At 42.6% G+C, this 14,767-nt stretch overlaps 1 protein-coding gene across 6 annotated transcripts in view; it reads right to left on the reverse strand.

Annotated features, from left to right (window-relative positions):
- The window catches only part of Hecw2 (HECT, C2 and WW domain containing E3 ubiquitin protein ligase 2), a 355,297-nt gene that overhangs the window by 47,198 nt on the left and 293,332 nt on the right, over positions 1-14,767 (reverse strand). For all 6 annotated transcript variants that reach the window (XM_052749448.1, XM_052749450.1, XM_052749449.1 and 3 more), the window contains 2 exons: positions 14,252-14,335; positions 10,517-10,626 (listed from right to left, as the gene is read on the reverse strand). In XM_052749448.1, the coding sequence (XP_052605408.1) occupies positions 10,517-10,626; positions 14,252-14,335 (194 nt within the window). The remainder of the gene's footprint in view (positions 1-10,516; positions 10,627-14,251; positions 14,336-14,767) is intronic.

A 14,767-nucleotide genomic window follows, 5' to 3' on the forward strand; every position in this document is an offset into this window, starting at 1 on the left:
GCTTGAGTCATTGTGCCTAGCAAAAATTTCCTTAACAAATGAGGAATTATAGGATGGTTATTTACTGCTAATCTGGTGTTATAGTCAACAATGGATGCCCTGGTTGAGAAGGCAGAAATAAAATATATCAAATAATCAAGTCTTAAACTGGAATGGATACAAACTGTAGAACAGAAGAGACAAAAACTATAGCCCTGGAGCTATACCCAGCCTCACAGTCTACTGTTTGCCCCCTACATTTAAAAAAAAAAAAAGGCTAGATTAGTTGCATTTAAAATTTATAATTAGATTTCAAGTAAAAGAAAAACATGTTTTTCTCTTGAAAGTTAGAAGAAATCTTACAAATGGCGTTAACTTCCTAGAGGAGACAGGTGGATGCTTCCGTGGCCTCCACTCCCTCCCACACACCCACTCGGTGACACAGGCTAGCTGCCTGACCTCCTGGGTATTCGCCTTTGAGATCAGTGGTAGAGAAGATAATAGTGTCACAGAAAAGTAATGTGTGTGCGGAGATCAGAATGGACAAGACCTCAGGGAGCAGCTTAGCTGGAACCTAAGTGGTTAATTGCCAAGTCCATGGGATGCAGAATCACCATGGAAACAAGCCTCTGGGCATGTCTGGGATGGAATTTCTAGTTCTGGTTAATTGAGGTAGGAGGACCCACCCTAAATGTTAGTGGCACCATTCCAGGGTCTGGGGGTCTGGGAGTGAATGAAAAGAAGAGGCTTGGTACCTGAAATCCATCTCTCTGCTCTTTGACTGAGGATGCAATATAAACAGCCACCTGCCCCTGCTACCATGTCTTCCCTGACATGATGGACTGGATCCCCTTGAACTTTAAGCTCAAACAAACCTTCCCTCTCTTAAGTTCCTTTCTGTCCGGTATTTGGTCACAACAATGAGAAGATTAAGTAACACTAAACGTGTAAATAGAAAAGAGTCTGAATTTTATACTGGTTCAGAGAAGCAAGAACTAGACTAAATATTGAATGTGTGTTCAAAAGATGCTGAAGATGCTCCATAACCGAGAGCATGGTGGGCATGCTGAAGAGACAGGGGCTGGAGCCAATCAGAAGAGAGGTTTAAAAATTCTGATGCTGGTGTTGGGAATAGGGGCGGGACAGGGGGTGGTGCACCTTTACAGAATATTGAGGAAAGGAAAGGGAATAATGCTAAAGTGGTATTTGATTAGAGAAATTCTCAGCGGAGGGTGTAGGGCAGATGAAGGGTGGGAAAGAGGAAGAAGGGCGGAAGGGTGGAGAAGCAGTTAGGCATTTATCCTGCAGTTGAGGCCTGAGGGGATAAGAACTTAGTCAGGAGTATGGTGACTCAGAGGAACCCCGAGCATGCGAAATACAAATTAGTAGAAGAGCAAGGGGGAGGAATGGGAAGCTCTGATGATAGCAGCGTTTCTTAATAATAATGATAGCTATTGTTTGATAAGCACCTGCTATACATTAGGGATAATGCACTTTCCATAAGGGGAGTCTTGAGAAATCCTCACACAGAGTCAGCCTATGAAGTGTCTATTAAAGGTTTTCATCATCACTTTGCTACTGAAGGAAATGAGGAAGCAGCTTCCTGTCCAAATCCTATGCCAGGGACAGGAATTTGGGATTTGACAAGGTCTACTGGAGACTAAAAGCAGTGTGGGGAATGATGTTGGTAGCCAGGGACACAGGAAGCTGTGTAAATATTGAGTTGGATGTGACAGTCATGGATACTCTACGAACCCTGGACAGGAGAGCTCCGGAGTTTGCATGAGAGATCAGTTAATTGCTGTGGATGAAATGTTAGTGTGTATATGACACTGTGCAGTGTCTACGTCGTAAGACGCTCTCTGTGTGTTGGCTGTTAATGTTATGTGCATACATACTCAACACACAGGCAAACACGTTGGAGCTTCAGGGATGGATATTCACAAGACTGGCTCCCAACCAGTAATCTGGAGGCTTGTCGAAGAGCTAAGAGTTAAGTCATGAAGAAAACAAATGCATTCATCCTCACAAAATCCAGGAAACAAAAGAGAATCCCAAGCAGGGGTTCTCAATCTTGAGTGCATATTCGAATCTCTTAGGAAACTTTAAAAAAATTCCAAAGTTCAGGCCACACCCCAAACCATGACATCAGAATCTGTGGGGGTAGGTACCAGGTCTCAGTGTTTTCTACAGCTCTCCAGATGACTCCCAAATACAGCCAAGCTGAAGAATCACTTACAGGAAGAGAGCTCAACTGCGACCAGTGAGACACGGGGCAGCAGCGTCCAGGAGCTAACACAGGCAGGACACTGGCTGCCTGTGCGCTTGAAGAGGTCATTGTACCATAAAGACACATGAAGCACAGGGCTGCTGCTGGATGGACAAAGGCCAAGACAGTGCACTCGGCCACTCAGGAGACCCAAGAAAGCTGGGGGAAGCTCTACGCTAGTGACCCAAGCAGCCCAGAAAGTAGCCACGATGAATCGGCATCAATGGGAGTTGTGGATGGAAAACAGAAAGATTAAAGACTGAACTCTTTAAAGACTCAAAAGGCAACGTCATTCTTTTCGCCGATTACTTTAAGAAGCAGCTTATACACTAAGACTGTACAACTTGAGGTATCTGAAAGGCTGTAGGAAATCTCATGATGCTTTCGGTCACTCTCAATACAGATAAATTAGAAGTTAGTCCTGCCTCCATTTACACTCTAGGTAAGGGACTTAACGATGGAGAGTCTGCTAACGGAAATGATTCAAGGCAAACATTCTTTTGCTCACAGTTCTGTTATAAAAAATAATCTCATATACTTCACCTAAAATTACAGTAAATAGTGCTGTTAGCCTTTGTCAAATTCTGTATTTGTTTTTAAGTCTCACACAGCCCAGGCTGGCTTCAAACTCACTCTGTAACCAGGCATAGCCTGAATTCCTGATTTTCCTACCTCCAACCTTTCAAGTGCTGGGATTATAGGCATGCGCCACCCACCACACATGGCTCAGGACCTGTATTTAAGGAACTTATTAAGAGAGATTGGGAACACACACGTGAAGTGGGTGGGAATTTTCTAGAGAGGTCTGAAGGAAGGTTTGAAAGGTTAATAGTAGAGTATGGATTTTCTCGTGAGCCAGGGGACGAGACAGGCAGTTTGGGAAAGACCTATGTGAGGAACCCAGCAGGAAGACTGCAGGGCAGGGTCGGACGTGGGACCCAGGTAAGGATGGGATCCTGAGTGGGCTTGCAACTGAGTCTAATTGGTAGGACTTCATTCTTCAGTCCAGGAAGCCATTGATGGATTTTTAACAAAATCAATCTTGAAAGAGCTATATAATTGCAGAGGTTAATCGGCTTTAATATGTACACCAGACTCAAGGAGCTAAGTTATCCTATGTCAAAAACAGACTAGAGCTTCATGGGAATTGCTTCAGTGGTGACTGTCAAGCTGTGTTCCTCATTTTAAAGTACGGATAGAATTCTGACCATCTATAGTTTTGAACAAGTATTATCCTTATTAATTCTGAGGGGTTTATTTTGTTTTGGGAAAGGATAGTGTTATTAGAGTAAATTTAAAAAACAATATAGAAATTTTTACCGCTATGTTGTTTAACATAACTTACAAAACTGTTTATGGTTAAAATAGTAGCATTTTAAGAAGTATGGGGGCGGGGTCTTGTTATATAGCCCAGGCTGGCCTGGAACTTGAAAAACCAGAAATCTTCCTGCCTCCGCCTTCCTGAGTCTGGGATTATAGGTATGAGCGGCCATACCCCAAACCAGCTGTCACATAATTAATACAAGCCAGGTTCAACTGCCAAGAGCTTCCAGGGGAAGAATGAGGTTATCTTGGTTCCAGACACCAAAACAATGTTCTTGGAAGACTGAGCTGATGGAAATGTACGGGAACCACGACCACAACCGAAGGCCCTTTCTCTCAGAGAGGTTCTTTCAGTCTTTAGAGTCTTACCAAGGAGAATTGCGTGGGAAAAAGTCGGTTGCTTCTATGAAGTGACCAACTGGAAAATGGACTTCATGGATGGCGAGTACTATGTTAAGTGTTTGCGGGAATATTTTTTTTTAGTAACAGCTATTAGAGCTGTTATTCTTTGTCACTGCTGGGTAAATCTTAAGAACTTTCATACGCTCTGTATGTTTTCAATACACTGTTACAACACTGCATAATTACAAGCTATAAAATTCTATCTGACAAAGTATCTCAGGTGACACTAGAAAAAATTTGGCATCCAATTCTGGAGAAGCCTGCACTTCTCTGCCTCTGGGTCCTGGGATCCAGTTGGCTTTATGCTTTGCTCTGAATGGAGCTGAACCTTGACGACACAGCTCCAGGCTTCTGTCCTAGTTCAGTTTAGAGGCCCACCTCTGCCCTGGTGCCCTTTCCAGTTACACACACATACACTTTCCCTCGATCCCTGTGACAAGCTTTGTTGTCGGACTATCTTTGGATCACCAGACCCCAAAGAACGACACGGGGACCTTTTATTAAATATGAAAGCATGGCCTTTAGCTTTCCCCAATTGGCCTTTATATGTAATTAACCTGTTTGTATTAATCAACATTCTGCCATCTGGCTTTTTACCTTCTCTCAGTACGGCATGTCCAACATGTTTGTCTGCTGGAGAATGCCATGCCTTGACTACCCCTCCTCTTCCTCTCTCTCCCTGGAAATCCTGCCCAACCTCTCCTGCCTAGCTATTGGCCATTCAGCTTTTTATTAGACCAATCACAGCAACACATCTTCACAGCGTTCCACAACAATCCCCCATTGCTAACAATGAGCAAGCCAATGAACACTGCAACATGTCTAGACAGCCTCATCTTCTGGAGCAAAGCACAACACTGTTAAGAGGGAACACCCTGGAGATAACTTGGACAAAGCACAGATGTGCACAGATGTGCACATCCTCATATCTATCTCCTATTTTCTAAGAGCAGCAAAAGTCCTAGATCTACAGATGTTCATATACATGCTACTTACTTTTTTCACTGTTCAGTTTCTTTGGTCCTGGGGATTAAATGAGGGGTTCCATGTATGTGCCAGGCAAGTAATCTATCATCTAGCTGTACACTCAGCCTACTTTTTTATTTTATTTTATTTTTTTTTTACAGCCTACTTTTTTTACTTTTACTTTGACAAGGTCTCACTAAGTTGCCCAGGCTATCCTTGAACTCACTTCAGAGCCCAGGTAGGCCTTTAACTTGCCATCTCTCTGTCTTTGCCTCTCAAGTAACTGGGATTACAGGTCTAGGCCATCAGGTTTGGCTCAAACCATTTACTGAAAACAAATTGGTAACTGTGGTTTTTCAGACTTGGCCAAGAAGTAACTTATTGAAAGGGGAACACTGAAGGGTATACCAATAACAGACACCCCATCCTGGCAGTATTGGGGTGAGGAAAAGGAAGATTAATAACAAAGAACAAAATATCTACACTAACTTGACTCAGGGGGTTATTAATGGCAAAAATAATAAAGAGAGGACATGAAGCTCAGAGGGAGGTGGGTGAAGTACTAGGGGTAGACAGAAGACAGTACTAGTGGATAGATTTGATCAATATATATTATATGAATGTACAGAACTTCCAAAGAATAAAAATGATTAAAAATTAATAGCTATATCATAGCCGTACTGAGCAGAGGGGGGAAGAGATGAGGAGAGCTGGGAGGACCAGAGAGACATGTCTCTAAGAGGAGGAGGTAACATACGCGGCCAGTAATAGTCAAGTCTTTGTGGGAAGAAAAGATCCTTTTGGGAAAAATAAACCCCTCTCATGCTCCATTCCATTGAGACGACCCTGACGAAGACCCAGGAGGCTCCTCAGTGCTGTGAGTCCATCCAGTGACTTCATGCTGCTTGTACTCCAGTGGTCACCACAGCTGTGAACCATATCAGACCCAATGACACCCCCCCACCCCGTACACCATGCAGCACCTCAATGTGCCACAAATACAAAAACAAGGAGAAAAATAATATGCATGAAGAATTTCAATAAATGAGGTGTTAAACAAATTCTCATGCCATTGACACCATAGTTTTAGTCCCCTGGAAAATGCACACAAGAAAGTATATCTCCAATATATTAGACAAATTAGGTGTCACTGCATTTAAATTCCTAGAGATGTGCCCCTAGGCAAACTCCTTGGTTTCCTCCTTGGCATAGTAAACCATATGGTGTTTGCAGGGATCCTTTCCTTCAGACACAGCTGAGGTTGGATTGGCATTAAAATGGTCCTAGAAAAATAAACTTTCACATTCCAAAATTTTGATGAGTTTTAGGTGAACACTCTCACAGCTGCAGAAAGCAGTGAGTCAAAGTTTCCAAAGCCCCTTTTCTCTTGAAAAGACATGTAAATGTGCTTGGAATGAGGAAAAATATGGAAAGATCACCGGGTTCCTAGGCATTCAGAGTGAAGATCATTAAAATTTATTATTGTCATAATTTTCACAATATCATTCTCAAACCACTAAAATGGGTGCAATTCTAGTCACAAGAAAAAGATCGGACCACTTAAAAAATTATTTTTGAAATGTTGATTTTACGCAGCCAGCAAAAGGTCTGGGAGAAGCAGAAGTCATTTTCTGAAAAATATATTCCTCCACAGGGAAAATGAGGTTAGTGAGGCCTGGCTCTTCTCATGTGGAGTCACTTACAGCTGCTTCCACTACTATCAGGCAGTATGTCCCAATCTCATCAAATCAAATCAAACCCGCCAAGAATATGGAGATGATTTGTTTTCCTGCAAATTAAAACCACCACAAACACTGCTAGCAATTTAGATATGGCTGGATTACACATGTCATTGGAAAATGTTTTAACTCTGAGTTCCCAGAACACACTTGATTACTGCCATGAATTATTTGTGGGCATCCGTGATGCTAAATGAAGATGTGTACTCTGTCACCATTTAGAATGCTTGCACAGGATGAAAGAATGCTTAGGCAGACTTCAAGAGCACGCTTCTACGGGGGTTTAGAAGACAGAATCTGGTGGTCTACATTTTTCTCAGGGAGGAAGAACCTTGGAAAAGGCCTAGAAAAAAAAAAAAGGGCTGTAGCTGGCATGAGCCGAATTCCACACGGCTCTACATGTTTAATCATAAGAAAAAGAGACAAAAAAGAGCCCACGAATTAGCAGGCACCCTATTTAAGACAAAGACCTCTCCAAATGATCCAATGCCAAACACAGCCAAGCTCGCAAGTCGCGAAGAAATGAACTCATGCACGCCAGTAATGAATGACTCACGGAGGGGCAAAGTGTACTTCTGTGTTTCCAGAAAGACAGAAAAAGAGAATACATTAATGTTTACTGGACATTTGCAATGCAAGGGAACCCCACCCCCCATCGCCGTTGCCAAAACAAAACAAAACCAACCACAAGAGGTGAGGTGATTATCAATACAGCCATTTATTTTTAAAAAGGAAAGATATTTCTGCCAAGAGATAAACTGTCAAGTCTCTCCATTGGTTAAAGAACTCATGGAGGCCAGCTGTGAATTCTGATGTCCGCAACACCTTTAAACTTACCGGAAGTGTCATACACTGATTTCCTTTCATGTCTCATCCACTATGTGTCTCTCTCTAACAGCTCCGATGCTGACCTGTGTGTGTGTGACCTGTGGTATACCACTTTCTCAAAGACTGGATGGCAGCTCCTGTCTCAATCAGCACCACCCTGAGACTCGAGTGCACACACTTTCACCTTCCCTGGCAGAGAATCCCTTCCTTTAGTTTTCTGCTTCTGCTGACTGTGCAACTTTGTTTGTGACAACTATACTTTATAAAAAGAGCATTCTACACTGGTGACATGCACTGAGAACATCACGTACCATGTTGCACCTGGCACAATCCAATATATCACCTACTAGTTTATAGCCTGCTTTGGCAATGATAATTTATAACTTTGAGTTTCACATTTCATGGTCTCTCTCAGGACTTCATTCTTTCTGAATCCTCTGAGCATTTGGCTGTATTAACCACACCTCCCTGGAAATGGACTCCCCTGGAAACATTTTCCTAAGTCTACTACAGATCCACTCAGCCTTTAGCTCACTCCTCCACCTTAGCACAAGCCTTAGACACTAGAGTTCTCCGTGTGACCATCCTGTTTTATCCTCTCAATACTTCCTCCAATCTATACTCCAGACTGCAGTTTTCACGACACTGAATTCCTAGCTGTCAATCGGTATGGTCCAATTGTCCTTGGTATCTCCTAACTACATTTTCTACTTGTCTTTGGGTATCTCAAACTGAGAGCCCCCAAATGTCTCAATAAAACATGTAATAAGTCAAACTCATTTTACATTTCTCTACAAGTTAAACCCTCTTCCTTTCTTGGCAAGTGGTGCCAACATCTGTGGGGCATTGTGGGCAAAAAGACCTTCTAATCTGCCTTGGCTTTTCCTTACCTGGCTCAGTCCTAACGTCTCAGCATGTTACACGCCCCATCCATTTTGCCGTCAAACTGATCTTCAGACAACAGGCTATCACAGGCATGTTACTTTTTGCGAAGTTTCGGAGGTTTCTCCAAAAGCCAATTTCCTAGGCATGGCTAGCAGAGCCAAATGCTAAAGATATGGTCCAAAGACAGGCCAGTGGGCTGAAATTCATGAAGTTATAATGACCTTTACCAAAGCAGGGTCTGTACTGAGTGGGTCACATAGAAACACCTCAGTCTGGCCCGAATTTCCAGAACCGCCTTCCATTTCTGTTCTTTCTCCTCAGTATTCCCATTGTCTGTGGTTAGTACACGCTACCCCTTTTAGCCAGAACGTCCTTCTGTCTTTGGTCCACGTGGGGAACTTCTAGTTCTTGATTTTTGTTTGCCTGTTTGGTCCCCCCACCCCCAGCCCACCTAGTGCTGGGGACCAGTCCCAGAGCGAAGCGGTACACTATCACCCGACGCAATTTCCAGCCCTGCCTGGCAAATTTCATTCACCTGTCCTCCAAGGTCCCCTCAGACCTGTCACCTTAATCCTCCCTAACAACCGCTCCCCCCACACCCACACGTTCCCAGACGTCTCACCATTTCAGCACTGACCACTGAGCTCCACAGTCACTGCTGACTCACCACCTCACCCCGAACCCTTCCAGAGCAGAGACGATGTTATTCATCTTTAAACCACATGGTCTAGTTCAGTGCTTGGATCATAGTTGGATGCTCAATAAATCTGTGTTACACAGACAAATTAATCGAGCTTTTCCTGTTTGCGGTGTTCAATTAGACTGCAGCTTTATTACCACAGCAATGTGTGAGAACACATGCTACACATTAAAGAGCATGGCAGCTTCCAACGACACATCTGAAGTCTGGATTTCTACCGAAATAGTTTTAAATTCTATAAAAGTCTGAACACCACCAACTATAATAAAGATGTAGTTGACATTCTGCCAACATCATGGCTACCTTCCCTAAAAATTCACTTCGACAAAGCTCCACTTACACCATTTACTCACCCAGCCATTCACTACCCCTCAATTCACATCTATCTCTTCCAAAAGAATTCAGATAAGTTTTCACTCATATTCATCTCCCTCGTATCATCTCATAGAATATGGGGCAGATATCCAAGTCCATTATACTAAAGAATTTAAATTCTATATCACTTCCTGAGAGTGGAGACATTGTTTTTATTGTCTATCAAAACTGTACCCTCAACCAAACTTTTTAAATCAAAAGAGCTCACCTAGTATTTTGTGCCTAATATTTTCCAAGAAACATTAGATACTAGGCAGCAAAATTCAAAGTAAATTCTACAGTGGGATGCATTATATTGTTGCAGAATATGTGTGTATACTGTGAAGATGATTCTTTGCCAAGTCACTTTCTGTGATACTGAGAATTGAACCCTGGGCCTAATGCATGCCAGATGGGCATTCTACCACTGAGCCACACCCCCAGCTTTTGCCAAGTCACCTTCTGATTGGTTTAATAGAAAACTGAATGGCCAATAGCTAGGCAAGAGAAAGGATAAGCAGGGATTCTGGGGGAGAGAGAGAACTCTGGGAAGAAGAATGGCGAGTCACCCGCCAGACTCGGAGCAAGCAGGACTTGCCGTACTGAGGAAAAATAAAAGCCACATGGCAGAATATAGATTAATAGAAGCAGGTTAATTTGAATTAGAAGAGCTAGTTGGGGACAAGCCTAAGCTAAAGGCCAAACTTCCATAATTAATAATAAGTCTCCATGTCATTATTTGCAGGCTGGTGTTCCAAGAAAGTCCAACGAGAACAATTATTACATTATACTACTAACATTTATCCTCCTGTTTATTATCCTTCAGTCAATGAACGTGCAAGGAAACAAGTTACAAGGGGAAAAGTAGCAAATATCACACAGTGTGTACCTGTAGGCAGAGCGCTCCCGGCTTGTGCTCTTAGAGCATTCCCACGTACGGCGGACAGACAGACAGACTCACCCGGCTTGTGCTCTTAGAGCATTCCCACGTACGGCGGACAGACAGACAGACTCACCCGGCTTGTGCTCTTAGAGCATTCCCATGTACAGCGGACAGACAGACAGACTCACCTGGTGAGTTCTGGGGAGATGACACAGGAGAACCTCGCGGGGACTGACAGTAGCTGGGGTGGAGTAAGGCATGTGGAGGCACATATGACATTATCTCTTCCTCAAATAAGCTAGGGAAAGACACAAAATAGAATATACACATTAGCTAAAGAGGCCGAGAAAACCACTTCCACAGTGAGGAGGAAGAGGAGGAGGAGGAGGGGGAGGAGGAGCAGGAGGAGGAGCAGGAGGAGGAGGAGGCCTCCTGTGAAGCCTCTTGTGTTCTCCTCCATGATGATTTAACAGGTAGTTTCCTTCCACAGTTTCAGACCTGGAAACATCCATGTACAGAAAAAACACAGTTTTGTTGTGTGCATTTTTAATGTTCTCTGTAAGTAGTTATGTTTGAGTTTTACCCACCTCCCTCAATCAACAATACTGTAGTCTAATATCTGTGTGAATACATAAGGATCCAGGATATTCCTTTTGTTGGCTGTATATCAGGCTATTCTATGAACATACTAGTTTATTTATCCCTAATTTTTTTTTTTTAATATTTACCCTTTCCCCATGTGGTAGTTTGAGTGTAATTGACCCCATAAGCTCATAGGGAGTGGCACTAGGAGGTATGACTTTGTTGAAGTAGGTGTGGTCTTGTTGGAGGAACTGTGTCACTGTGGGAACAGGCTTTGAAGTCTCCTATGCTCAGGGTACTCCCAGTATCTCAGACCACTTCCTGTTGCCTGCAGATCAAAATGTATTCTACTCCAGCATCATGTCTGCCTGCATGCCACCATGATAATGGACTAAACGTTTGAAAATGTAAGCCACCCCAACTAAATGTTTTTCCTTCATAAGAGTTGCTGTGGTCATGGTGTCTCTTCAAAGCAATAGAAACCCTAAGACATCCCAATTGTCTGCTTTTTTTTTTATCATCAATGGCACCATGGATGTGCTCCTCTACATAGAATCTTCTGTATGTGTGAGTTTCTTGTGAACATGATATACACACAAAAGAAGAGTTGCTTAGTAAAAGCACATACCAACCCAACCCAATCCAATCTACCCTAACCCCCACAGCAAGCCCTGCAGTTCAACTAGAATTGTGGCTAGTTACATATTTACATATAGGATGGTATTTGACCAAACATTCACCCTGACATTTTGTATGCAGTTAAGACATCTTCAAAAAGCACACACACTCACTTTGGTGAATTTAAGTGTTTACAAAAAATGAGGGAATAAACTAAATCACCATCATACAACCGTAAAAAGTTAAGGACAATGAAACTTTATTTTAAGTGCATACCTAAGATCATCTACCTTAAAAAACAAACTAATATTATTTGAATTCAGTTCTTCTTATATTTTAATTTTTTATGAATAGTATTCTAATATAAACCTACATGTATATTTATATCTTCTAACAGGTACATGGATTTTTCACTATCTGCTTTCAAAGATGATGACATTTTCTAAGTGTTTAATCTGCAAAGAATATGAAAATGTATTTGAACTATGACAAAATTGGGGATGGAGTGATGGCTCACTGTTGGGAGTACTTGCTGTTCTTATAGAGGACCTGTACTCAGTTCCCTGTACCAATATGGTGGCTCACAGCCCTCTATAACTCTAGTACCAGGAGATCTGACTCCCTGGCCTCTGCAGGCACTGCATACACGCAATGTGTATACACACATGCCAGCAAAACACCCAGACAGGTAAAAAACAGATACATAATTCTTAAAAATATAAAAACATTTTTAGCCTTTTTAATCAGACATGATGTTGCCAATTTGTGTCCCAGAGAAGTCGTCTCAACAGAAACTTCAATCTCCCCAAACCGGATAGTAGAAGAGTGCCTCAGCCCCACTGGGCATCATCAGACATTTTAGGTGTTAGGATTCTGCCGCCACTCCAGCTGCATGACCGCACATGCGCAGTTCAGGAGCTAAGCAAGGGGTCTTGCATCTTACATCAAGCCTGTGCTGCGTGATAGCACAAGTACACTTGCACAATCATGCAATCAGCGCATGCGTGGCACAGCTCTGTAAGCCTACACGTCCAAATTCAACCATGTAGCATATGAGAAATTCATGTAGACAGTGATCCTTAACAAAGTACAAACATTTTAGCTATAATTAACTAAAATATTTAAGACTATACCATCTAAAGATTATTTCGTTAAAGACAGATGGAGAATAAGACTGTTAGCCATGGTCACACCATTTTGAAGAGCTTTTGGTCTGGTGTCACTGAGACCACAGTAATCGGAATTCCAGACGTAGTTTCCTAATCCCTGCCTCTGCCTGCTGCAGACACCTGCTAATGGCTGGTCACTCTGTTTATTCATCACCTGACGTTCTTTACCTACTACTCACCATTCTTCTTCACTCCTAGTCATGGCCGATTTCAGGCCAAAGGGACACGTGTCAACCTCCTTCCCACTTCCCCTTCTGCCCTATAACTAGCCCAGCGTGTGTGCATATGGGGGTTCTCGTTCTTAGGGATTCCCCTCTACAGAGCTTTTTTCTCCCAAATAAAAGCCTGTATTGTCTTAAGTTGCTTCTTTCCTTGTCTGCCTTTCCTGCTACTGACCTTTTCAGAGACGCCTGGTTTTTGTTTTTTATTAATTTATTTTTATAACGAAAGTATACGCTTTGACAGAAACATCATAGTCTGGAATTAACAGACCAATAGTCTTCCTGACTATCTGATAAGCTATACTGTTTTCAGAACTAGTTCAGTATACCTCAGTTAAAAGGGTCGCCTGATAGATTGAGAAGTGACACCCTGTCCCCAAGGGTCTTCAGAGTTAAGCGAAGAGAAACAGTTTGGGGGAGTGACTGCACCGTTGGAATCTTGTTTCATCCACAACAAAGGACTAGCAAGAAATATGGCAACAGACACTAGGAGGGAGAGAATCAGAGTCAGGGTCAGGAAAAAAAAACCCAAATCAAAACAAAACCAAACCCCACAACACCTTGGGGCCTCTGGCACTCAGGGATAAAGAACTCACTGCCTGAGTGACCAGCTGTCACTGTTGCCTTTGATCCCAGGGAGACCTCCAGGGCAGTTTCCCAACCAGTGGGTCCTGCAAAGCATTATTGTAGTTGTGATTTGCCTATGCTTGATGGATGATCTCAAACATGAGAAAGTTTCGTGAAAACTTTACAGTTGCCCTGCCAAAGTACTCTAAAATTTAAAACCAAACCCAATTTAACCACCGTGAAGGAAAATGCAATGGGTCAGTGCCGCGGAACTCCGTCAAACTGGCAGGACCACTGACCAAACTTCAGCCTTCTCATTTCCCAAACCTAAACTCTCAAAACCATAAAGTAAATAAGCTACGCCTAAAATCTAGCAAAAGGAGACAAAGCACATTTTAAGAAAAAAAAAGTAGAAAGAAAATATAGACATGACCTCTGCTCTGGGCTGAGGGGTGAGCTTCATCGATTTAGACGGCTACCTTCTGTCCCACTCAGGGAGTGGGACATTTGGTTGGTTTGTCTTTATAAACTTTTCCTTTCCCTGTGGTGTAAAAGCCTGAGTAAGCAAGTCTCAGGGTACTAGATATAATATATGAAATGAATTATTATGAAAGCTGCATCCTAAATCTTCAATGTGACAATTTCCTTAAGACTTTGAGGAGAAGGAGGCCATTTTTAGGCTATCAACACAGGTATATTATTTTCTAAAATGTTCCGCAGTATCTGACAGCAGAAGACTTCTACCTGAAGTCCCAGTGTTCCATACCTCAGTAACATGACCAGGTCTGCATCACTGGAAAGCCGCACCAATCCAGGGGTCCCTTCAGTTCGGATAAATTGTATCTTCTCCCTGTTTAGTCAAGGAAACAGGGCAAATGTATGTAGCAGGCTTTGGAATGTAACTTATTAGATAACCACACTTTCTATCACGGCTGCAGCATTTTGGGTACCTATTAAATGGCACCGTGCTATAGAACCTTGGGAACACAAATCCCCAACAGACACAGTCCTTGCTTTTGAGAAGAACTTTGTCGGGCTGGAATGAGGTGGTAGAATGCATGCCTAGCATGCAGAAGGTCCTGAATTCATCCCCAGCACTACAAAGAAAAACAAAAGCAGCAAAACAAAACATATAATGAAAGGAGCCTGTGGGCAGCAACAACTTCTAATGTTGGGAGAAAATAATTATTTTATTGCTTCAAACACTCATTATAGACAGACAGTACTGCTCCCAGCTAGTAAAACCAGTCCCCTTTCTGGGTTAAGGCCACCTGTGAGTTTG

Source organism: Peromyscus californicus, unplaced genomic scaffold, assembly GCF_007827085.1.
Source record: "Peromyscus californicus insignis strain IS unplaced genomic scaffold, ASM782708v3 Scaffold_21__1_contigs__length_65335640, whole genome shotgun sequence".
Classification (NCBI taxonomy): Eukaryota; Metazoa; Chordata; class Mammalia; order Rodentia; family Cricetidae; genus Peromyscus; species Peromyscus californicus.